Here is a 25313-nt window from a genome sequence, read left to right on the forward strand (position 1 = left end):
GATGGGGATGGGGCAGAGTGCACACTAAGGGGCAAAAAGGTAGAGAGGTAGCAAGAGAAGCCAATGATTTTTAAATTTTCTTTTAAAGTAACAAAGTGGGGATTAAAATCCAGGTGGGTAGTATGAATATTCTGTTGATCGAGCATTGACTTCTAGACCTGTAAAATCGAGTTAGCTGACAGGGATTATCTGGTCATAAGCAGGGATGGAGAAAAGCTAAATGTAGAGAATAGTGAAATTCAGAGTCATAATGTTAAAACCTTGATTTCAGAATAAATATTTTTCAGTTCCTACAGTTTCTACAAGATGGATCTTACATTTAGTTTTTCCTCCATTTATAGTTTATTTGAGCACTGCCCTGTGGTCGGGGCTGATCCAGGCATTGCGTGCAGTACTGTAGTGAATAAGACATTTTAAGTTCTTGGATTTCACAAATATTGTTTGCTCATAAATTTTCGTTGTTTTTATGTCCTATGAAAACATCTTCCTCTCTTTGCCTTTAAGTGATCAACAGCATTTTTTGACTGTATGAAAACTCAGGAATAAGAGTGACCTTGTGCATTGTGTGTGTGTGTGTGAGAGAGAGAGAGATTATACATATACGTATAAAATCACATGTACAGTCATTTTAATGGAATAGTAAACTTACACTTTTTATAATGGAGGGATTGTGAGACATGGTTCTTGTTTCATTATGTGCCCTTTATTTCTTGGTTGTACATTTGCAAGGTTTAGGTGCTACAGGAAATCTGAAAACTGCTTATTTCTTTTCCATGTGTTCACTTAAGATCAGATGGCTTCTTGAATCTTTATCTGGGTTAACTGACATTTTTTGGCATTTACATGTTGTAAAGAAAGAAATCTAATGAACCATGATAATGTTTTATTAAGATAAGGACAGGTTTTATCATTTCACAGTGCATATGTATATTAAATCATCATGTTGCACACCTTAAAAAAAATCACATTGTACAACCTAAAAATAAAAAGATAAATACCTGGGGGCGCCTGGGTGGCTCAGTCAGTTAAGCGTCTGCCTTCGGCTCGGGTCATGGTCCCAGGGTCCTGGGGTCGATCCCTGCATCGGGCTCCCTGCTCGGTGGGGAGTCTGCTTCTCCCTCTCCCTCTGCCTGCAGCTCCCCCTGCTTGTGTTCCCTCTCTCGCTGTGTCTCTCTCTGTCAAATAAATAAATAAAATCTTAAAAAAAAAAAAAAGTTAAATACCTGATCTTTTTATCTGCTCTAACTATAGAACTGACATGAAAAGCCATGGAGAATATGGCTTAATCATGCCCCAGAATGCAGTGTCTTTGGGGATATGGTGTAAGCTCTGAGGTTTTAGCAAGATCAAGTCTCTAGCCTTTTCATAGACTTTTTGGTTTTGCCCTTAGCTCCTTCCAGACCAGCTTGTCTTGCTTCTGGAGCATCTCTTGGAGCAGAAGACTCTGAACCCCCGAACTCTGCAAAGCCTCGAGAGGACATACCACCTCCCCCAACAGGATGCAGAGGTAACCAGGAATGCTCTTAGAGTTTAGACAGTGGGGCCCCGCTGTTGGTGAAGAGTGAGGGTCCCATTGCATCCTAAGCTGTTGAAACTGCTATTTCCTTTAGCATCCATGCAGCGTGCTTCTGAGTGAAGAGCAGGTACTTTAAGCAGTGAACTGCTCCCCTGGTTGTGCTTGCTCCAGTAGGCAGCCTCTGATCCTGGTTATTACCTGGCTATCTTGAGGTCCCGAGTTTTTCCCTTTTACTTAAGTCATAAAGATGGACATAAGTCTCCTAAAGGAATGAGCAGACAGGATGGATTGTTTTTGAATTAGAAACTCAGGCGGGTCATTTTGTGCACGATGGTGGCGCCATCCTGCTGCACATTAAGGAAGCTTGGCTCAGATGTGCCAGAACTTCTTGGTTGCATTCAGTTAGGACAGGAAAGGAGCCATGTGTAAAGGAAATGAAAACTAAATCTAACAGCCGTGGTTTGAAAAGCAAAACTGGATGCTTGTGGGAAAGCAATATGATGTGGTTCGTAATATCTTTTAGCTTACTGTGAAGAATGTGGTGTGAATCCTAAGATGAATTCCAGGAGTTTTTATATACCTAAAATAGTAAATATTTATTGTATTAAGTCATCTGAAGTAAAAAACAAGCACACAGTCAAAACGAGAAAAACTCTTTTATATAAAACTCCTAAAATGCAAGTGAGTTTGGTTTGTGTTCGGTTGAAATAACTGAGCATTTGAGACCCGTCCAGGGCCGAGCGGCAGCCTGAACGCACACGGGCCATTGAGTGCTTGATCCGCGGCTGTGGTGAGCTGAGATGCGCCGGGAGTGTGAATGGCACCGCGGACATTGATGACATGGTGTACAAAAAGGCAAATTATCTCAGAATTTCTTCTTATGGATTACAGTGTTGAAATGATATTTTGGATATGTTGGGTTAACTAAAATATGAAAACTAATTAACACAGTCACTAAAATGGAGTAAATCGGGAAAAGCTCACTATGACATTATTAGATTAAAAGGTAAGATGGACATTGTTATGCATTTTAAAGCCTCATAAATTCAGGAGTTAATGGAAAAACTTCAGAGAAGACACATGTGGCTTTTTACCCACCTGAGCATAGATCAAACAGGCAACTGTTGCTCTTTATTTCAACTCTTATATTTCTGTTTATGGGAGTTTCCAAATGCCAGCCTGTTATTTTTAATTAGTGTTTAAAAGACGTTTTTATTTATAGGCATGAGGTTATGTTTTAATCAGAGCTGAATTCTTCTGGAATGCCAGGCCCCTGTGACCGGCAGCGGATCAGAGCAGGCGCTGGGCACCTGTCACTCTGTGCCCGGAAGTTGTGAGGGCGAGACCCTGTTCACCCCACCCCCGCAAAACTCTTAAAAAAAAAAAAAAAAATACATAGCGCTCCTTGCTGCAGGCTGATCTGGCCTGCTTTCTCCTGGAGCTTGTCAGCCCCTGCCCTGGGCCCTGCCGGGTTGAGCTCGGGGGTGGGCAGGGGCCAGATCAAGGAGGGCCTTGAGGCCGTGGTGCGCAGTTGGGATTTTTCCTAACGGTGTGCCTCCTGCCCCCTCCCTAAGTTCTCTGAGGTCCTGGCGTGGAGTTAGTTACCCTGACAGCTCGTCTCACTGTGAAGTTTCCTTGAAATGTCACTCAGAACCGGAAAAGCAACAGGGTTTTGACCAACTAGGCTGTTCTCTAGAAACTTTATTAGTTAAGTGTGATTTCTTTGTGACATTGATTAGCAGGAATTTAGTTGAATAATCATCTGCCTTTATTTTAAGTGACAGAACATTTCTTGGGAGAAAGAATTATTATTTGATGGTAAGGTCTTGAAGATTCTGACTTTATTCTCGGTGCTTCTCCTTGACCTAAACAAGTAAGGACCATCCCTTTCAGTCATTATCAGAGCTTTGTCCCAAATAGCAGCCGTTGGAAAGTTGGCCGGATCTACTGGAGTGTGGCAGGCCGTGTCTGGGGCATGCCTGTGGGAAAGGGCTCTGGAGTGACTTTCCTGGCAAGGAGCAGTGTGAGTTATGGCCCTGCTGCTCTTTGTTCAGGGTGCTGGGACCTGGGACCGAGACTTCAGCCCCAGGGACGACGGGGCTCTCCAGCAAGAGCAGGGGGTGTAGTTCCCCCACGTTTCCAAGGTGTACAGAAAGGCTCGCCTTACCTTGGACGGACCTTTTCCCTGAAAGCCCATACGTAACGTCCCTTTTGACAAGGGGGGCCTGCTGCACCTTGTCTTGTTGCCACAGCATTTCCACAGCTTGTTGAAGCGGAGGCTCCGGCTGCTTCCGCCCTGCTCACTCAGTGCGCTAAAGCACTCTTTTGCTGTCAGAGCAGTACATTCTCCATGCGTCCCACCAGAGTATGCTCAGCTGTGTGAGACGCCTGTCCTGCCATGAATCGGGGCCTTCCGTCCAGTAGCTGCTTCACCTTCTTTGCTGTCACCCCCCTGGGCCCTTCCCTCCTCCCTTCTGTGTGTGTGGGCGGGCTCGTGCGGTCCCACCGGGAGTTTTAGTTTTACTTATTCTCTCTAGGTAGCTCAGTACCTGTATCAGCTGTGTTGCTTCTGGGTTTTAGCTGTGTTCCCGGAACATCTGGTCCGTGGGTCAGGATTTCTGAGCATGGCGCCCAGGCTGATGTTGCTCACCAGTGTGTTGCATGTCACATCAGTGGGTGTCGGCCTTCTGAACGCCAGTCCCTGGCTTCCAGGTGCCTGCGTCACCCCTGGTGTGAATATGCAGGCCTGCTCTCCGGGAGAGGGCTGCCACGTGCTCCCAGGCTTACGGGAAGAGCACTGAAGGACAAATGTCATCAGAAGCTGGGCAGAGTCACACGTGTAATCGTAGGCCACTTTGTGCCTTGCCTCCCCCTTCTCATTGCCACCACATGAAACGTGGGGCACTGGTGGGGGGGATGTTTGCCTTTCTTAGCCTGGAAAGTAACCCTAAGTACAAGAGTCAACCATCTTTTACATCCTGAGCTAATGATACTACTAACCGTATGTGGGGCTGCTTTTAACCAGGACGGAAAATGAGCTGAGGGGAACCTCAGTTCACAGAAATGTATTGTCTACAGTTTTTGAGCATATTGGCTCAACTAAAGAGCCATGAAAGTTAAAAAACAGAAGTTTAACTGATTCTTGGAACAAAGGATATTTTCTAAGATCCCTTTCTAAATGACTTTCCTGCTCTCTTTAAGCAGGTCTCTTGAACTGTAGTAGTAGCTGCTGTGGTCGGGGGGAGGTGAGGACCCACGCAGCTTGGCTCTGGGACCTTTTTTCCCAAGAGCTCCTCAAGTGACCTTGAAGTTAATTTCTTTTCTATAGACTACAAGTGAGCACTTCAAAATTAGGGGCACACCTCAAGTGAGTTTTCAGAAATTTAGAATCAGCAACTCAGCATCTTATCTGGCCTAGATGGGAACGGAAGACATTGGTCAGGAAGTTCCCCAAGGTGTCATGCTCTGCTGTGGTGCTTCAGTTGGTAGATTGAGCCAGAAAATTAAGTCTCTGGGAGAGGCCATGACCAGTGTCAGCTCCTCCCCTCATTGTGTTTGGGGAAGTACTGAGGGCTGAAAGGACAGGTCTCGGGGGTGGGTTGGAGTGGGACAGCTGGGCGCCGGCCCTCTAGTCTCCCGTCAGGGGACACATCCTCATGGCCGGCCATGAGAAGGGAAGGAACGGTGCCTGCTCCTAGCCGTGGGAGTGCCTCTTCCACGCCTTGATCTCTTCTTAACACCCAGGCCGAGCACCTGGTCCTGGCCGAGGCACTGCCTTGGTAACGAGCTCCACTCGAGTCCCAGGCCCCCAAATGGCTGGTGACCACAGCCGAATCGTCCCCTTCCTGGGCGCCATCTTCCTGTCTGCACAGCCGTTGCCTGGACGGGACTGCAGATTTCCGGCTTTTATGACCACAGCCAAGTGGCAAAATGAGTTTCACAAAACCAGTTTTACTCTTACATTTACTATCATTTCCTAGTTCATTTTCTTTAAAAATGTGCATTGTGATGTAACAAATTGATTTTTATGATCCACCAAATTGGCCACAGCCCGCGGTTTGAAAAATGCCAGGCGGGGTGACGTCAGGGTCCTCCTCACCAGCTCCCCTGCTTCCTCCCTGCAGACCATGGCCAAGGATCCTGAGCCTCCATCTCCTCAGGATTAAAATGGAGCCGTAAACCCCTTCTTCATGGGACTGTTAACAACACGATGTGAGAAAATGTCTGTGAGCATCCATGGCTTTCATGTAATTTCTGTTCATGTAAGATTCACAGTCTCTCATTTGTTGTGAAATGGTCAGGTTTTGTTATTTACCTGAAACAACCTTTATATTCTCTCCTTCCTTTAATCTGTCACGGAGAAAGAAAGAAAAGAAGCATAAGCTACCTGTTAGGAGCCCGTAAGCATCTCAGGTCACAGAGTTCTTGTTCTGGGGGCATGGTGAGCCGGAGGGGTAGGGTGCAGGGGAGAACTTGCTGTCAATCACGGTTTCCTAACTTTGGCACTTCCGACATTTTGGAATGGGTACTTCTTTGTTGTGGGATGGCCTGGGCCTTGTAGGAAGGTTAGCATTGCTGGCCTTTACCCATGAGATGCTAGCAGGAGCGCCACCCACCCACCCCCGGTTTGGCAATCAAAAGTGTCTGCAGACCTAACCAAATGTCTCCAAGGGGGCAGAGTCACTCCCATTTAAGAACCCCAGCTCGACACTACCAGCTGATTCACAAGAGGCAATTTTTCCTTCTCATCTAATGAAGTGCTGTACTTCTGAGGCTCCAAAGAATGTAACCTTGGAAGAGGTGAAAACAAAATCTCCCACAAGGAAGAAAAAGAAACAACTTACAACTAAAGTAGTAGTAGCAAGCATATCTGAGGAAGCAGATCAGCAAAGAGGGACAAACCTGTTTTACCACTAGAACCCAGAAGAAGCCATGCCAGCATCCGACCGCTCCACTCCGCTCTGAAAAGGACACGTTCAAGGTTGATTGCAAATGGAAAAACATCCAACCTTGCGGGCCTTTCCCACATCACTGCTTTTCCTCTGGTTCCTGCTGAAGAGCCCTTGAAAACCCAACAAATGGCCCCCTCCCATGGTGGGCTTCACATATGTGGGGAGGGCGTGTATTTGAGTACGTTGTTACTAAGAGAACTCATTGTTTGCTGGAACAAAAACCACCACAGCATGTCTTTGAAGTCCAAAGGGGATGATTCCAGGAGTGCAGTGGTCTGACAACTCTGGCGCTCATTTCTGATTTCATCTGGGCCCAAAGCATAGTTTCTGTGAATTGAGAGAATTTCATGATTCACAGACCTTGGCATGTTAAAAGGGCAGAGAATAAAAGCTTAGTCAGTTTCTACGTCTCTGAATTCTAAAATTGATCCATCGCTGTGATTCTGCCCGTTCCTTTTAATGCTAACACTCCTTCCATTCAAGGTCACAGTCCTCCGCAGAGTGTTCAGGTCTGGTCCCGGTCACGCGGAGCTCCCTGTCCCCCTTCACTCCTCTGGTTGCTTTTCCGCAGCATTCCAGCTACAGAATTAAATAAAGCACTTCTATTTTGTTTTCCTCACAGAGCAGTTTAGAGGAGAGGTTAGTTGTAATCTCTTTAGGCTCTCTTGCCACTTCAGGATGCTCAGTTAGTTACGTTTATTAAAATGTAGCATCCCAAACTCTGAGCCTCCTTCCACTCTGGTCCCCCTCCCTGCAGTCTACGCAGTATAGTGGCAGATGCTGTTGCCTTTGATCCCGGGGCTGTGGGAGGGCGGCCCGGTGCAGGGACGCCTCTTCCTCCCTCCTCCCAGAGGCTGCACACACACCCCAGGACCTCCCCACGTCCTCAACCAGCATTGTCTGGAGGCACCATCCTGGCCTAGAGCCCCACGAGGCAGTTTGGGGATTAAGCATAAAAAAGAGACCATTGTGGAGAGTCAGAATGATGTGTGGCAATTAGTGAGGTGGTTTTTCAGGGTGAGTTATGAGGTGGGAGTTTCCCAAAACACCTGCCATATCCAGCATTGGGCTGTTTGTCACAGTTTCTTTGCAGGGACAAGGGGTCCGGCTTGGTGGCCTGGTGACATGTCTAAGCTCAGGTTACAAATCAAGAGGTCAGATGCTGTTGAAACCCCAACTTCTGGTTGTGAGCTATAGTGTGAATTAATACCCATTTTTTAAAAGGCCAAGACAGTGCTTTAGAGTGGAGGGGGCTGGCACTGAGCTGTCTCTGACACAGTATTGTAATTCCTTTTCTAGAGTTTTGAAAGGTTGGGTGGGGTACAGATTGAAAAAAGAGATCGGGGTAATTTTCTGTAGTTGCTTTAGACATACCTGTCTTTTTAAACCTTGTGCCTTTTATGATGTGGGAAAGAACGGAGCTCTTATATAATTCTTTAGTTATATTTGTGTATTTTTCCTTTGTTGTATTTGGTTTATGAAACTGTTTTTAGAACATTTCCTTTCAAGTCAGGAAGATATCTCTAGGTCTTTCTTGGAGTTTTCTTTCTTTGTTACTCAGTTCAGTGCCCCTAGGTTTTTTCCTGTGGAAATCTTGCAACAAAGTGTCCCCTACTATAGTACGATAAAGGAAATTTTCAAAAACTGATCTAAAATGACAGAGTTAAAAAACTTATATTTTTTAGATTAATATTCCTTTCTTGTTCCTGAAGCCAGGGATTGTGCTTTATTTACTTGAATCATTCCAGCATGTTGGGGCTGCTCAAATGTGTGTTAAGTGATGAAGATAAAGAAAAAATGAGCCACTAATTGCATAATCTGCTCAATTCTTCTTAGGACCATTTAAATAAACACTTAAAATCAGTTGATAATATTTATAATTTATCTGTAAATAGAAGAAAAAGGAAAAGAACATTTAATAGAGGGGCGTTTAGCCACAGGTTCAGCCAGACTTGATTAGAAAAGTTTCTAGTCTCTTAGTGTTCTTTGTTCTTTGCCATTTGGCGCTCAGCAGCAGGTCCTGTGGTATAGAAGCTTTATATGCCCCCCACACCCCCATCTATACAGATTTTCTCAGATGCAGAGATGAACACATTTTCTGGGGTTACAGATAACATTGCCTTAATGCTCTTTCGGTAGAGCCCAAAACCCAGCTACATCACATGTCCATTTTGTCTTTAAAGGGCTCACAAGTGAAATCAGTGTGGGGTTTTGTTGGTGCTTCTGGGTTCTTTATTCCTCCCTCAGTAGTTTACATCTTTCATATTCTATTTCTGTGCTGAAATCCACAGCAAAAAATGCTCCCTGTTGTCCATGAACACTGCCATCTTTTTCCCACAGCTGTAAACTGAGCCATATTCACATGTAAAGTGTCCCATAAGTACCTTAAAATAGAGGGCTCACTTTTTCCAAAATGGTCCCATCTTTCCAGATTGCTTTTCTCCCCTCCAGTGCCTTACCTGGACACATTCCCTGCTCTCTAGTTCCCTGGCACACCAGGATTTGGGCGTTGGGGGAGTCTGGCCTTTGTGCTGTGGAAGCCACGTACCACACGTGGGATGCAGGTTCTCCCTGAGGCGTGCGGGGAGCCTTCCCCGGGGCAGGGCGCAGGCTCTGTGGCCCCCACCCTGTGTCGTGGCAGCATTCGCTCTTAGGTGTGAATGTCTGTGCTGGTCCCTGAGAGCAAAGGGAAAATTGGATTTAAACTGTTTAAAAAATTAAAGAGCACCCACTTATATGCAAATCGTGGCATTTTGTGCATGTGTGTGTGAAATTTAGGGATCAGTTAAACTTCATGGGGTGGCACTGACACTGATTTTTTTTTTTAAGCTACTTGGTCTGCATGTTGCCGCGCTGCAGCCTTGAACCACATGGAACCATGTTCCGTAGACCGAGTGATCTTGCCCATCTGTGGGTAGAAGAAGCCAACCGGGCTGAGCTCGGGAAGTCCCCTGGCTCTGCTGTCGGGACACCAGGTAGTTTCCTCAAGAGTAGACTCTATAGAACAATGCCCTTTGCTGAAACAGCCTTCCCCAGCTTGACTCTTAGGTTGTTTTTAATAACAGCTTTGAGTAATAATTCACAGGCCACACAATTCACCATTTCAAGTGCACAATTCAGTGGTTTTAGTGTATTCGCAGAGTTGTGCAACCAGCACCACAGATGATTGTAGAACATTGTCATCCTCCCTCAAAGAAGCCCCCGTGGCCCGTAGCTGTTGTTCCCGTCGCCTCTGCCCCCACTCCCGGTCCTGGCAACACTGTCATCTCTCTAAATTTGCCCGTTCTGGACGTTCTTACAAACGGAGCCGTACACAGTATGCTACCTTTTGTGACTGGCTTCTTTTCACTTCGCGTCCTGTTTTCGGGAATTGTCCGTGTTTCAGCATATATCAGCACTTCATTCCTTTTGTATTGCCAAATATTTTCGATCGTATGGATTACAGCCATGATCCATCCATCAGCTGATGGACTTGGGGCTGTTTCCGCATCTCGGCTGCTGTGAATAGTGGTTTTGTAGGGAGGGTATTGAAAGAAATAGCCATTAAAAAGAGAGGGGAAGGGAGGGCTGAAATTTTCGCGGCATGTGTGGTATGGCTAGAAATTGGGCTTGGGATGCCTCCTCGTTCAGGAACTGGTGTCTTGTCTTCCTTCTGCACTCCCGTTTGTGTAGCTCCTTCTCAGAATCTAATGTGCCACCCCGGCTTCCCCCGTTGCACCGTGTTACATTCTTTCACGGCATTTGTCACAAAGGTATTGCTGGTTTCCTGGATTTTTCTTAGACCTTCTATTGAACTACAAGTTCCAAGAAGACTGGGGCTTGTCTGTTTTATTCACCACTTTATCCTCAGCATCTAATACTTATTTTTTGGAGAATGACTTTTCCTGAGTTTCCAGGTGTTCTGGAACGGCAGCTAGTAGCATCTGACGTGACAGGGTAATTGGAATAGGGAAACACCTTCGGGAGGGAACAGTCCTTTTTGGTAGAGACAGGGAGGCCCTCTAGCCTCGAGTCTGCCTCTGAGGAGAGTGAGAGAAGGCACCGGTGTCCCTTCTGAGCTTATCAGAGGAGGTAACCCATGGTCCCGTTTTCTGCCAACAGTAAAAGTCCTCTTTGCCGTAAAAGCTGTGTGTCCCATGGTAACACAAGGAAGAAAAAAGGTGGAATGTGTTCCTTCCTAATTACAGACTTACATGTTGGAACAGACTGTCATCGAGTTTTGATGGGAAAGGAAGGCAAATAGTGCCATATTTCAAGGTGGACCCAACATGGGCTCCCAAGTTCTACTTTTTGGAGCCAGTTGCCCTTAACAGCATTAATGTCATTAGATGAAAGAGTAAGTATATCCACAGGAGAAGGAAGAAAGGTTAGAACTTGCCCTTGTGAACTATGTAAGGCTGCCTCTTCTAATCCTTCACATTTGTCATCCCATTTATCCTCCCGGTCGCTCTGGGTGGATGTGTCAAGTGTGAGGCAGTCCCGAAGGAGCCCTGTTCTGCGTGTTGCCACAGCTCTGGTTATATTTGGCTATAACCAGTTATAACCAGTTGTCCATCACCGGAGCTTTAGGGGCTGACTCAGGCATGGGTGGTAAGAGCCCTGAGAAAGAGCAGACAGCCTCTCATGCCTCATCTGTTGTCCCTGCCGCACCCGCCCGGCTTCGTGACAGCAAATGCAGTAACTTCTAGGTCTTTTTTGTTTCGAAGAGAGCATGAAGATCGCAGCTCTTCAGTAAGGAGCAGCGAATGTGGGAGCGCAAAGGAGAAGTGCTAGAGTCACAGTACAGATGTTGGAGTCTCGACGTGACAGCCACACAGCTGAGGGGTCTTTCATCTTTTCTCGTGAGGCACACCAGAGCGTTACACACGCCGCCGAAGAAAACACTGGATGGAGATGCTGTCTGTCCTGGAGCCACACTCTGCAAAGGCCTTCCTGCCCTCACCAGCAGGAAAGCCACTTTAAAGCAAAGTTAAATCTAATTTCAGGCACAAATTGAAAAAGCGGGTTCATTTACTGCAGTGTTAGACTTATTAACTCCCCAAAGCCATGAGCCTTGGTCTTTCTGTTTACAGATATAAAATGGAACTCTAAATGAGGCTTAATGGGCTTCCCAGATCATGTTCCCTAAACAGACTTTTTTTCCCTTTAACAGTAAATTTTGAAATCAAAAGGACTGAAAAGAAAGGGGAGTACTTCCTGTCATAAATAGGATGGGTGGCATTCTTCAAAGCGTTTTACAGCTTCCAACTGTGCCTTATAATTTCCAAGTAGCTGGAAAGCATTCTGAGTCTTTAAAGGGGCTTCATTCATTCAGAAACATTTGTCAAGCATGTACTGTGTACCAGGCATCGAGACGGGCCTGGAGATGACCTGCAGGTGCCCGGCCCCTGCTCTCCCCGTGAGCTTGTGTTTCAGGGCAGGTACGGGTGCGGGCCAACAAGGGAACACAGGCTGCTCCAGGAGCACCGGGGGCGGGGCAGGTCGCAGACCCAACTCGGAGAGAGTGGCCGGTGGTGGCAGGGTGCTGATGGGCTGGGGGATGCGCGCGCCAGTGCGGGAGTTGCTGGGGTCACAGCCGACATCTTTGTCCCCTCCCGTCTGCTGGCCCCTCCCAACGTCCTTGTTAAAAAGCCAAAGGCTATTAACACACTTTGGGACTTTGTGGGACACACTGAGACTTTAGTGGAGCTGTGGTGCATTAACAGAAGGGCGTCCCCTGTCTTCTTGAGCGAAGGTATGTGGGCTCCACTAAACTAGTAAGCCCGACAGGGGCAAGTGGAGAAAAGGAAAAACGCAAAATAATATATCCACGTTGAATGTTGCTGTGAAGATCAGAAACAAATTTGGCTGAATGGCTAGAATTTCATGTTCATTGGGTGGTTTGTTTGTATAAGGTTATGTGTTTATAATTTTTAAACATTTGAAGATAAAGCAGAGAAGCAGCTACCTCCAGGAGCCATAGGGGCTTTTTCAGGCTTGGACAGTGATGTGCACCAAGCCAAACCCTGGCTCCCAGACCACAGTGACAGAAGCAACGGCCTGATTTCCTCTCTCTGACGTGCGTGTGCGTGCGCGTGCCTGTGTAGGCTCGGTGCTTAGAGAACCAAGGCCGGGGTATTGGCTGAGTTAGCAGAACTAAGCTCTTGGTTTACACTGCAGCATGTCTGCACAGCCTCTGTGATTGCATTTATTCTTCAGGCACGGTAATTCTGAGACACTGGTTTTCAAACTCCGCCTCCGAGGAACCCAGGGCCCCACAGGTTTACTGTTTACCTTAAAGGTGTTTCCTCTCTGACATGGAGGTTTAAACTGCCTGAAGAACCACTTACATTCTTTAATTTATCTTTAGAAGGTTCCAGAGTACACTTTTACTAGAAGTTAGAAGAATTGTGTTCAAGAGAAGTTTGAAAACCACTTTGGAGAATTAGTCTATTAGTTAATAAACAGGCTTATGGGGTGCCTTCCCATAAAGAATGTTTTATTTCTTTGAAATAGCTTCATGGAAAACACAGAAATTGAAGGAAAAAAGGAAACTTGAGGTAAAAGCTATAAAAGAACTTTGAGAATTGTGAAGTGTTACTAAGCATGGAGACTGGGGTGTGTAGTGATTGACAGAGGGAAGCTCCGACAATGTGGGGAGACTAGGAGCGAGCTGGTTTAGGGGGTCACTCTTCCCAAAGATTGTGTTTCCTTGATGTCAGGTCACCCACCCATGCATGATGCCTCACATCTGCATTTGTGCTGGGCCCACCGGCTTGAGAGTCACTCTGTTTCAGAAGGAATTTAACCTATAGGGAGAAAAGGACTCAAGAGGCCCCACATCCAGAAACGTGCTAGATTTTCTGGCAGGACCAGGCTGAAGTAGGCCTGAGCCAGCTCATGAGGACCTCCCAGCTCTGTGTTCTAAGATATCATGCAGGTAGCTTTGGGGGTTGAATGTTTACCAGCACCCCTTCACCTCGCCTCACTCCAGGACCTGGGGTGTGGGCTTCCGTCCTAAGCAGAGGTCAGCAGAGTGTAGCCAGGCCAGCCCCGCCCACCCCGTTTTTGTAAATAAAGTTTTATCTGAAGACCGCTGTGCTCACACCCACTTATTTACGTACCGTCTAGGCTGCTTTGGCAGTACAATGGCAAATGGGCTGCAAAAAGCCAAAAACGCTCACTGGCCCTTGATAGAGAAAATTTCCCAACTCTTGTTCCAGAGTTTGGTAGGAAACTGCTTCTGGATACATGAAAATTCTCAGGTTGAAAAGACATTGGGGTGGGGAGTGGGCTTGTTCTTCAGCAGTCTTTCTCTCCTGTTTCTGGGAGAGAACGACCAAATGAGGGGGACCCCCAGCATGTCCTAATGAAGGTCACGGTCATATCACAGAGAGGCCCCACTGGGTCATGGGACTTGTCCCCTTGAGTCTGAGATGTGGAGTGGGAATACAAATGACCGCCGGAAGTCAGGGGAGCAGGCCGGAAGTAGTTCGGCTCAGCCTTTGAGTAGTAAGAACTTCCTTGAAATGGTAGAAACGCTATGGGGCTGGGGCTGAGGCAGGGCTGAGCTGGGCATTCTGTCTCCACAGGTGGTTTGGGAAATTCCCAGTGCCCGGCCCCTGGGTGTACTGGATGACAGGAGACGCGCCAGCTTCCCCAGGCCTCTCAGCCCCTCCCTGGTGGCACCCCTGCTCTTCTCCCGCAGGGAATCTCAGACTCCTGAATCCAGTCACTGCAGGCAAAGCAGGGGCCCAGAGAGGCCTGGGGAACTCGCGCCCCCTCCCCCAACCCCTAGCCGGGAGCCCAGCCCTGTCTGTGCCTTCTGTCTTGGGCTGCTCTACCTCACACACCTTCCAGTCCACCCTCTCGACCAGCAGCCATCCGATGGGCACCTTGCTCTGTCATTTCGCCAGTTAACAGCACTTTCTTGACATGATACTCCCAAGTTTTTATAAATTCAATAAATAACAGAACTTCTGAAATAGAAAAGAAAGCCGAGAAACATGCCACTCCTGCTAAAGTGACAGGCACTCAGTATATGGGACCCTTAGGTACACTTGCCATGGGCAACCTCAGTCAGTTTCCACAGCAGCCAGACAGGGGCCACCCTCGTCTTACCCCACCCCGGGGACCTGGGCCGCGCTGACGGGGCTGAGTGGCAGACCCAGGTCTCCAGCCTGGGGCCTCGGGCTCTGTGGCTCAGGGCACGGTGGGTCATGAAATCAATTGAGTAGCTCACTGACCAGCAGAAAGAAAAGGACAGAAAATACCAGAGTGAGGGGCACCTGGGTGGCTCAATTGGTTGAGCGACTGCCTTCGGCTCAGGTCATGGTCTTGGAGTCCCGGAATCGAGTTCCGCATCGGGCTCCCTGCTCAGTGGAGGGTCTGCTTCTCCCTTTGCCGCTACCCGCTCTCGTGCACTCTCGCAAATAAAATCTTTAAAAAAAAAAAAAAAGAAAATACCAGAGTGAGGGAAAGGATTCCGTGTGTGTGCACGTGTATACACGGCTATACATGTCAAGTGCAGGATACCTCGTGGGTGCCCAGGCCACGCGTCTACCAGGCCTCCCAGGGGCTCAGGCCTGTTGCCACACACACAGCCCACCTTCCTGGTGGAGTTCCTCCTGGAGGAGTGCCTGCTACAGGTCAGGGATCCACCGGTCTGGAGCAGTTATGTGGATTATTGGAGGGTTTTCATTCTCTGTCACCAAAAGTGGGTCCAACATGAATCCGCTTCTGCACACCTCCCCTTCGTTGTTGCCACCTCAGTTCTGGCACCCAACCCCAAAGAACCAGTCGCATTGTTGGCCATCCCCAGGGAGAACATTAATGTCTGTGTACTTACCACCCTTTGTTCATGGAGGCTTTGGAAACCTGGAAACTTCTGGAATCCATTTCCAGTGGTGCAGATGCGCACCGCTGTATTAAAACTCACCTGTGTACCGAGGGCAGCACCCACATCATTTTTCTGTTCAGTATATCCCTTAAGCAGAACTCTGAAGAGCAGAGTTTCAAACTAGCTTTTGTTGGACTGGAGGATTTAGGGGCGCACACCTGTATGTGCACGTCTGTGTATCAGACCTCCTTGTGACCTTGTGGGAAGGACCAGGGACCTACATTCTCTTTTTCTTTATCATTCTTCCTCAGTCGTGTGCCACACGCTGTGCTGAATGGTTCATGTGTGCGAGGAGCCCCCCACGTGGCCATGGCAGGGGCCGGGACCCGCAGGGAAGGCGCAGCGGGGGGAAGGCCTCCAGCGCCCTGCCACACACTGTCGCAGAGCAGCGGGACGGAGGGCGCCGGCCCTCGGGGTCCCGGGACTCTGCCCTTTGTCACCTGGGGCAGCTCTGCCTCTCTTCACTTCCGAAATGCCCCTTTTCTCATCCTCCTCAGGTTCTGGTTCTTCTGCTCCCCCCCCCCCCCCCCCCCCGTGCCTCCTCACCCCTTCTCTGTCAGGCTGACCACGTTGATGGCCTTGGGGACTAGGATGTTGGCTGCCGGGGTGCTTGCAGATGATTCCCGGCATGAGGTTGGAGTGAGGTGAATTTGAGTCATCGTTCAAAAGGTCATTAAATGTCTTCAGCTCTATTGACATAACTGAAGTACAGTAAAACGTGGATCTTTAAAGTGGGATTTGATCCGTGTGGGCCTGTGTGAGCGCCTGCAACAGGGAAGCTCAGTGAGCAGAACCCAGGAGCCCGGGAGGCTGTGGAGGGAGGCCCGCCGGGCGCGGGCGCTGTCCTGTGCGTGCGCGGTGTTTGCCGGTGAGCTCACTGAGGGAGTTACACACAAGGCGGCCACTACCCCGTTGTTTAGTTAATTAAATAGAAAATGAGGAAGGGCAGATCTACAGGATGGACAGCCCTCTGCTCAGAGGCCTGCTCCAAATTCTCTGGCTCTGGCCCCCCAGCACGGGAACCTCACTTTCTCCAGTTCCAGTGGGAGAAGGAGCGTGATACACGTATGTGACAGCCCCTGCCAAGGATTCTCCAGTTTCTCAGTGATCTGGAAGGGGACTATTCTGTCAGTACCTACTTTGGAAATATTGCTGGGAAAAATTGAGACAAATGTCATTTTGCTGCCAGTTTTTCGGGAAGACCCCCATTATGTGTGGTGACAAGTGGCCATGCAGGTTAGGTCCTGGAGTTTAGGGGATAAAAAATGAGGGTTTTCTTTGTGAAAGAAGTAAGAAGAGAGGTAAAAGCCCTGTGCGGGAGCAAGAAACATCTGTCAGGCCCTCAGCCTCACGAAGCATCTCTGTGGTGTCTTGTAAACATCCTGCCCCTGAAATACTGAAATGCACTGAGCTCTTTTGTAAAGAAAAGGCTTGTTGTTTGTTCTGCTCTTCCAGGGGAAGGGACGCTGGGCTGTGCTTCCTGGATGCCATGTTGGCTTTCAGGGGTCAGAAGACTAGATCTCTTCTTGTGCCAGTAATCTCTTTCTAACAGTAAGAGAAGGAAGAAAAATGGCAGTGCTGACTTCATGTTGGTGTCAAAGAGTCTTTTCGCTCGGGCCTCCTGGACCTTCGCCCCCTTGTGGTGGGACCACCCCGCCTCTGCCTGCCTGGAGGCCCTCTTCTGCCGAAGTAGGCCCCCAGGTGAGCCTTGTTATTGCTGTCCATGTGTATCAGGGAGAGGAGAGCACCCCGTGGGCAGGGTGGAAAGGGGCGCTCTTTCCTGAGGGCCCCGGGCGGGGCACAGAGCAGCCTTCGGCCCCGCAGGGTGGGCCTCCCACCAGGCCACCCTCTGCTCGCCGGGGGCCTTCTCCTGACCTTGCCGAGCTGGCCCCCCCATTTTCTGCAAGCTCGCAAGGTGCCACCGGGGGTGTCTGAGGTGTTGAGATGAGCATGACTGCGAGAAAACAGTGGAAGGGCATCCAGCGGGGCCTGGTTGGGTGCTTTCCAGGGCCCGGGAGCGGGGCGTCTGGTGGTTCTGGTGGCTTCTGATTGGTGTAGTATGACGAGCTGGCTTCTCAGAGCTCAGTCCACTTGTCCTGTTCTGTGAGAATATTGTAGGGGCTGCCCTTTCCCTTTTATGGTCTGTTCATTTCTGTTGGCTATGTAGGAAAAGAACATCTTGTGGAAGACGGAAAGATTGCCAAGACCCATCCAGTCCAGCCTCTTCCCGTTTGTTGTGATGCTCCGAGGCTATTAGCTCATTTCCATGTGCCTCTGAAATTCCTTCGTGGATGTAAAGTTCGTTGGCATCCTGTCCTTAGAAGTTCAAAGGGCTTGCTGCCCACAAGCAAAGGGCAGAGCCCCCAAGTTAACACCCAGTCTTGGGAGTGCACTGTAGCCCAGGGGAAGGATTCTTCCCAGAAGATTTGTTTCTTCATTTCTACTTGTTTGTGTGTATATCTATTTATAGTAGATTAAAGGAGAGATCCGGCCAGCAGTGGGTAATGATATAATTTACAGGGGCCCCAGCCAAAATGTTGAATTTGCTTACATTATCCCATTGCCACAAATGGATTACTATGCAGGGTCTCCCTCTTTCAAAGGCAATAAAAACAAAGAGGGAAGGAAGGAAGCTTTTTAGGTGCTTGTAATCACTTCCGTGGACGGCTGATGTTGAGCCAGTAAAGGAATACAAAGTGGTAGACTGCTCACTGCATATAACTGAGAGGACTTGGGGCAGTAGGCATGGGCCTGCGACTGGATTCTGAAAACCGAATTCAGGTAGACTCTCCACCTAAAGAATGTGCCAGGAGATGCTGGGGCTCTGCCTCCACCAGCAGAGACCACTAGTCCTGGGCCCAGACTCCCATTTTGTCTGGAGGGGCTGGGGTTCTGGCAAATTCATTCTGCGAAACCTTGAGTCAAGTGGATCTGAACTGAATGGCCCCCGCAGTCGGCTGGGCTGTTTGCGGCAGGCTGTGTAGACATGCGGCACCCCGCGGGCACACGGTGGGGGGCTGCTTGTGGCAAGGGCTCTGCTCTCCTTCCTGGCCCCGGGCGCCCTCCACACACGCTACAGAGGCGTGCGGTGCGTCTTCTCGGGAATGTGGAGGACCGTGTCTTCCCGCTCTCACTGTCTTTATTGTTATGATCCACAGCGTTAATTAAGCAGCTGTGGTTTTGAAGGGCACGTCTGTTGACCGCGTGCTGCGGGGCAGAGCTGGGCTGGCTGGGCTGTGTGCTTCATTGCCCGGTTATGTTTTGCATTTATCTGGTGTCTTGCAGAATTGCATTTAAAAACATCAGAACACCTAACTGAACCATGTCCCTTCTTCCCCTAAAGTTGACACACCACGGTCCAGTGAGGAACATGGTTCCTTTCTTTGTACACGAAATTAAACTAAAACAAAATTTACAACAAAGTGTCAGCGACATTAATACAGTTGAGAGAGTAACTTTTGGTAATACAAATTCTGTCATTAAGACAGGCTGAGGAGGGACGCCTGGGTGGCTCAGTCGGTTAAGCGACTACCTTCGGCTCAGGTCATGATCCTGGAGTCCCGGGATCGAGTCCCGCAGCAGGTTCCCTGCTCAGCGGGGAGTCTGCCTCTCCCTCTGACCCTCCCCTCTCTCATGTGCACTCTCTCACTCATTCTCTCTCTCTCAAATAAATAAATAAAATCTTAAAAGACAGGCTGAGGAACCCCCCCGGTTTGTTGCTTACTGGATTTTCTGTCCTTCCTTAAGGTTCGCCATCGATGGTGTGAGCTCATTGTTAAGCACAGATACACAAGAGCCTACAAAGACGTGGAGAGATTCCTCCAGGAGGATCAGGTAAGTTTCCTTCTTCAGCAGATGAGAATTCTTTACTGCTGTCCCCTGACTTCCAGTGCACTTACTAACACAGGGACCCAAGTTGTGAACTTCTCTTTCATAACAAGTATTTAAACATTTTCCAAAGATTTCTAAGAAGTAGGTAGGAGCTTCCCTAAAACATTCTGGAGCTGATTTTTCCCCTCTCTTGGTGTCCCTAAAGCAAACCAAAATGTTGGTTTGACGTGGCTGTGGACCACTGTCATTACCACATGACGCACACGCAGACCTCACGGCGTCACCAGGTCTCGGGCCAGGCCGCAGCTTAGCTGTCCCGGTGTGCATCCGTGTCTTCAGCGGCTCTGAGTAGTCACGGAGAGCCCCGACTGCCTAGGACAGCCTGGTCTGTGCCCGCACCAGCCACGCCCTGCCACGCCCCTGTGTGTCATCCCGGCCCCCCCCCCCCCCCCCCCCCGTTTCCAGTTCCCTTCCTGCCAGAACTTCCCTCACTATTCACGGGGGAAGGCGGTCACCTTCCCCGGAGCCCGCAGGAAGCACGAAGGAGTATGAACATGTCTGGGGGTGCCCTCCTTGCCGCCTCTGCACACCCACATCTGCCCAGCGTGGCTGTGGAGGGGGGGCTGTGCCGCGGGTTCTGTCAGCTTCTGGAAGGCAGCCTGCAGCTCGTTGCTGTTAGCGTGACCGTTGTGTGCCACTGAGCGAGCTTTGCACCGGGCACCGTGGGCTGGCAGAATGGAGCCATGCTTGAGTGGGGGTGGGGCGAACAAAGGGACTTTTGAGAGGGCCTGAGTATGGGGGGCAGCCAGCAAGGAAGGGCTCATTCTTCCCACAAAGAAAAATACATGACTTTGTAGCAGAAGAAATGTCACATTTGCACAGTTGGAGCAGAGGTGTTTGGAAACACAGTCAGGGACAGAATGTAAGAAGCAACTTAAGGTTTTTTCTGAAAACCAAAAGTAACTGGTTTTTTAGAGCCAAGACCTTTGCCAAATAAGGATTAGAAGTCAACTTTCTCAGGGAACAAGTTTTGAGCCCCAGACTACCGAGTTTTTATCTTGTGCCGTCTTTGAGATCCTTCTTTTAATTTGCTCCAGCAGAATGTAATGCATAACTGTGCTTTAGAGCAAGAGAAAAGGCAGAACCAAAGGGGTCTTGTGGTCTTCCAGGATGTAATCGGCTGTTTTTCAGACTGTAGCAAACTGCAGAGGTGGTGTTTGCTGCCCGGGTGGGGAAGGCTGGGGGGCTCGGCCGGGCCGGGCAGAAGCAGCGGGCACCTGTTCCGGGGCAGCAGGACGGTTCTCCCCCCGAGGCGCCATGTGATGTGCTGGGGGCACTGTCCCGGGAGGAAGGCCTTCTTGCAGCCGTGCGGGTTTCCATGGCGGGCATTGTGGGGACCTCCCTGCTTGTCCCTGGCATTCCTGACACAGTCATCCTTGCAAAAACAGGTCGCCAAGGTTCTGTTGATGGAATGGATAGCTAAGAATTCTGGGGGGGGGGGGCAGTGTGAACGAGAGAGAAGGGATGGAAAACCATAGGTTGCAGAAGTACAGCTGGTCGACCATCTGTCTTTCTCGGGTCTCTGTCATTCCCAGACGGGCAAGTTTGTGTGCATGCGGACACCTCATTCCTGTCCCTCCCTCGCTCTGCCCCTGTGCCCTGCAGGCCATGGGTGTGTACCTGTATGGGGAGCTGATGCTGAGCGAGGACCCCAGGCAGCAGCAGGTCGCCCGCCGGTGCTTTGAGCTGACCAAGGAGCAGATGGAGAGATCGTCAGCTGAGGTGGTGGCCGAGATGTTGTTCTGAAGAGGTGATTCTCTCCCTTCCCTTGCTCCGCTGTTGCGCTCTAACCAGAGATTCCTCGTTGGAGCCACATGAGCCGATAATGAGATGCTGAGCCACGGTCCTCTGCTCCTGCTCCGTGGCCAGTGGCCTGGGAGCGCAGGCAGGGCAGGCGCCTGCCGGCAGCATGAGGCCCGCTCTGGCCAGAGTAGCTCTCCTGACACTGTTTTGGCCACTTGGGGTTCTGTTACTTGTAGGGACAAAAACACCGGAGAGCACTTGGAGTAGGTTTAGATGGTGGGCTGGGGAGGCCGCTGGAGCACTGATCCAGTTGTCCAGGTGAGGGCTCATATGGGAGCACGTGGCCGGGTTACCCTGAACCCTGAGCTCCATGCAGACGTGTGTGCACCCCTGGCCCCCATCTTCAGGAGAACTTGAGGGGCCGCCCGCCGGAGTGCGCCATGCACTTCTCAACAACCCCGTGCCCGGCTTATTTCTCACCTTTTGCACTGGAGCAGAATTTCTCCCTGGTCTGCACTGGAGTGCGAGCCCTAAATTATTTAAACTGCTTCCGATCAATTGTGCTTGGAATTGACCTGTTAGATTTACATCCTAGCAGTTCGTTTTTTAACTGGGTTTCTGCGTTTTAAAAGTCACATCCCAATGGTCCGGGAAGCTTTAGGCAGAACTGTGGGGCTGTGAGCGCGGCCCGTGACGGCCACCACGGCTTCTGTTTCTTCTCATTTATGTGATATAATGGGGCCTAATTTTGTATCGTTTTTTTTAACTTCACATCAAATCTCAAGCATTTTTGATGTTTATACAGCTTCTCTACATGTAGAATTCTTCATGGTTAATATTTTATGTAGATATTCTTAATCTGTTGTCAGACTTTCAGTGTGCTTCTGCTGTTTTGCTGTTAACAAAACCATTTCTAACATGTTTAAATATTTATTTGAAAGAACTCTTGATACTAAGGAGAGAAAAGGGTTTTCTAAAGTATGATCCTGTTCTTCCAGAAGAGTCCAGGAACCGTTTGCCAGGAAAAGGAAATAATGGGGGTATTTGCCACGATTGTACGTCTTGTCGCACAACAGCTGTGCACGATCCGTCCCCCACCGTCCCTGTGGCGGCGGCGTGTCCTGGGCAGAGCCGGGCCAGCGGGAAAGACCGCGAGCCTCTCCTGCCGCCACCCTGCGTAGCCGCGGGATAAACCCTACTTGTCTGAGATGTTTTATTTCGTGGAGAGTTGCGGTTTCCTGGAGACTGTGCATACAGTGGGGCGGTGCCCCCCCCCCGCCGCCCCCTTGCTGCAGCTGTGGGGAGCCACAGTGGGCTTCACGGCTCTCCCTTCTCCATCGGGAGTTTTCGGGGGAGCCCTGGTCACGAGTCTGCTCCCCTCCTGTCCCTGCCTCTTGGGGATCAGCGCGGGGCCACACGCACGCCCCTTCCCCGTCGCTCCTGCTCAGTGACAGTGGCGCCTTCCAGCGGGGGACGCCCCGGCCCCGTTCACTGAGAACCCCGGGCCCCCAGGGTAGAAGCGGCGAACCACGTAGGGGCAGCTGCTGGTTGCATTTTTCGTTCCATGTGCCAGAGCTGCACGGGTGCGCGTGGTCGCCGCGGAGTCCTCTGGCTGTGGGCTGGGCCCCCAGGACGCCGGGTACAATGCCCAGCGAGCCGAAGTCACGGCCACGCGGTGGCTAGTGGGTGGACGGCGGCGCCCAGCGCTGCTCCGGTGCTCTGGCTGCTTGGGTTCCTGGCATGCTGATTTGTGACTTAAGATTAAAATCACATTGCCAGGGATTACCACGCAGCCATGACCTTGGCTGCTCCTTCAGAAGCCGTAGTTCTCTCTCTCTGCAGTTCGGAGAACAGACGCATCTTGTAGCTCTTCTCCGGAAACAGAAGCAGCAACAGCCGTGGAAGACGCTCGGCGGCCCGCTCCTTCCGCCCAGCCGACGACCTCTCTGCCGAGGTGCAGAGCTTAGCTGATTGGTGAACAGTGACTGGTTTCCGCTTTGTTCACAGTGGCTAAGTTCTGCACCTGAAGAGAAGGTGAGATGGGGACAGTTAAGCTGCTGGGGCAGAGGCCGCCGCTGAGCGGTCCGCTCGGTGCCGGGCGCGATTCTGGAGGCTACGAGACCGCTCGGCTCCGAGGATGCGCTCCCTCCTGTCGGGAGTACACGAATGTACCAAAAGTCTGCGGAAATATAAACTCACTAATTAGATACCTGTCTGAAAGGTCAAATGTATTGAAAGCTGCAAAACAACTTCTCTAAGAACTAAAACCAAAGGCATCACCAGAAAAATCAAGTGAAAGCTATGTCAGCAGTGGGTTGCATGTGAGTAGGGCCGGTGCTTTCCAGGCGCGCCCTGCTTGCAGTTTGCCGAGCACGGTAACCTCTGTTTTGTGTTCGCAGCCCCCGCAGGACGGCGCCGAGCTCCCAGCCGAGGCACTGCTTCCGGGCTGTCGATTGGACCCGCCCTCCGGTGCCTACTGAGCTGATATCAGTTCTCATTTTACACACTGGCTCAGTTCAGCAGGAACAGGAGTCGAGCCCTCGAGCAAAAAGCCTTCCTGTTTGCAAGTGCCCAGAGGCTCCGGAGCTGGGACTGCGCCCACGCGAGGAGCACACGTCGGTGGCGGCGCCCATCTGTATGTGGCCCCGGGGTGTGGCTGTCCGTAGAGCCCTGGCGCCTGGAGGGCATGAGCTTCCATCCTGGAGGCGGACCGCAGGGCACCTTGAGGCTGTGGGAGCAGGTGCAGTGAAGGGGGCCGGAGCCGCGTGGGGCAAAGAAGGCTGGGTGCGGCCGCCGGCTCTCACGGCCGGATGCGAGCGACACGGCTGTGAACCCCACTGGCGGGGTCGTGAGGTGCAGCCGGTCTCCTCCCGTCCTCTGCTCAGGTCCTCTCTCCGAAGCCGGAGCGGAGGCGAGCAGAGGTGCAGGTACAAGCATTCCTCCGTTGTTACCAGGCAGTAAATTGTACTGCTTTTTCCTTTGCAGGGAAGATCTCAGCGAGATTCTTTCTCGTGCATCTACACCTAGCCCTGGTGGGACCAGGATCGCATTGACCCTGGACATCGCAGGAAGGGTCATGGGGCTGCTGAAGCCATCAGCCAGCAGCATCCACGCCTTGGTGCTTCTCTTTCCCGAGGCTGCTCTCCCTGGAGCTCATGGACCGCATGGTGCCTTTGTCCCCTGCCCCGAACTTGCCACCTCAAGATCAGTCTGCGTTGGATCTCTTCCGTGAAGCGAAGGCGCTTCTTTCACACAAATGATGAAAGCTGCCTGAGATGCATTGGAAAAGCTGCTGAACATTTTGCATTGATCCCCTCAGCATATGCCTGCACTGGAGATTTCTAGAATTCCAGGAAGTCACAGCTTCTGTATCCTGGGACCAGTGGAGTTCTTCTCTAGATCATTTCAGAAAGATTCTGCAGGATTATTTTGATTGCTAGGTCTGTTGTTTAAATTTGTCCAAAATGTTAATACCCTTGGTAAAAGGGCAGGGTGAGAATCCAAGACGTATTCATAATAAAACAGTGGATTACTATTTTTGCATTCCTGTGTGCTTCTGAATTTAATAATGTTTTTAAAAAAGAAAAACGGTGTTACCCGAGGGGTATTCTCTGCAAGCCGGCCCCGCCCCTCCTGCCCACCGGCCCCCCTTGTGGCTCTCCCCGCGCTCGGAGACCAGGCTGCCGGGCCGTGCGGGCCGAGTGCACCCCGCTCTGCATCTGGCCTGTGGGAGGAAGTGTGGCGTTAACACCTTCCTTCATCAGAAGCTCTTGGTCTTCAGAATTCTTTAATGGAACCTAGAAGGTTCCCGGGGGTTTGCCCTTCGCTGTTACCTGTGCTCTGCGTACGACGGTATGTGCCTTGTGTACCACAGTGGTACAAGAATTATTGTGATTTTTGAATTCGAATAAATGTAAGAGCGCTGCTCCCTGTGCCGACTTGGAATAGATGGTCTGCGTGAGCGTGTTGGGCCTGCCGGGTGGAGCAGGAAGGGACCGGGGGCGCACACTGCACCTGTCCGTGTGCACACAGCCGCTCCGTTCCTCCCCGTGGCCGGGAGCAACCAGTTGGCCCAGTGGTTAGCTGACTCTTGTTTTTCCAGAAAGTTCAAGCCCCTCTTTGTCTCTAGAAGCCACTGAGGCAGGGCTGAGCCACCCCACGCATGGGATTTTACACAAAGACAGCTGATGCCCTTGCTCTTGTGATCCCCTGAGTCTTGCAACCAGTTGTGGCCGGTCCCTGAGGGGTCACCTGAACCGACACTCCCCCCCCACACACACCCCGCCCCCAGTCCCCTGCCCCGTCACTGCCTTGGCTGAGTCCTGTGCCGTGT

General features: G+C 50.4%; 1 protein-coding gene across 8 annotated transcripts in view; it reads left to right on the forward strand.

Moving 5' to 3' along the window:
- Nucleotides 1–25011, forward strand: part of AOPEP (aminopeptidase O (putative)) — a 337732-nt gene extending 312721 nt beyond the window's left edge. For 3 of the 8 annotated variants that reach the window (XM_032392876.1, XM_032392875.1, XM_032392882.1), the window contains 4 exons: nucleotides 1391–1507; nucleotides 19094–19180; nucleotides 20843–20987; nucleotides 23966–25010. In XM_032392876.1, coding sequence (XP_032248767.1) covers nucleotides 1391–1507; nucleotides 19094–19180; nucleotides 20843–20983 — 345 coding nt within the window. In that variant the 3' untranslated portion in view covers nucleotides 20984–20987; nucleotides 23966–25010. Of the gene's footprint in view, nucleotides 1–1390; nucleotides 1508–9297; nucleotides 14725–16801; nucleotides 18871–19093; nucleotides 19182–20842; nucleotides 20988–23965 lie in introns of those variants that run through there. The other 5 variants (XR_004297944.1, XR_004297945.1, XM_032392877.1 and 2 more) reach the window with 5 other exon arrangements.
- Nucleotides 25012–25313: the final 302 nt, after the last annotated feature.

The sequence above is a fragment of the Phoca vitulina genome, unplaced genomic scaffold, assembly GCF_004348235.1.
Source record: "Phoca vitulina isolate PV1807 unplaced genomic scaffold, GSC_HSeal_1.0 scaffold70, whole genome shotgun sequence".
In the NCBI taxonomy this organism is placed as follows: Eukaryota; Metazoa; Chordata; class Mammalia; order Carnivora; family Phocidae; genus Phoca; species Phoca vitulina.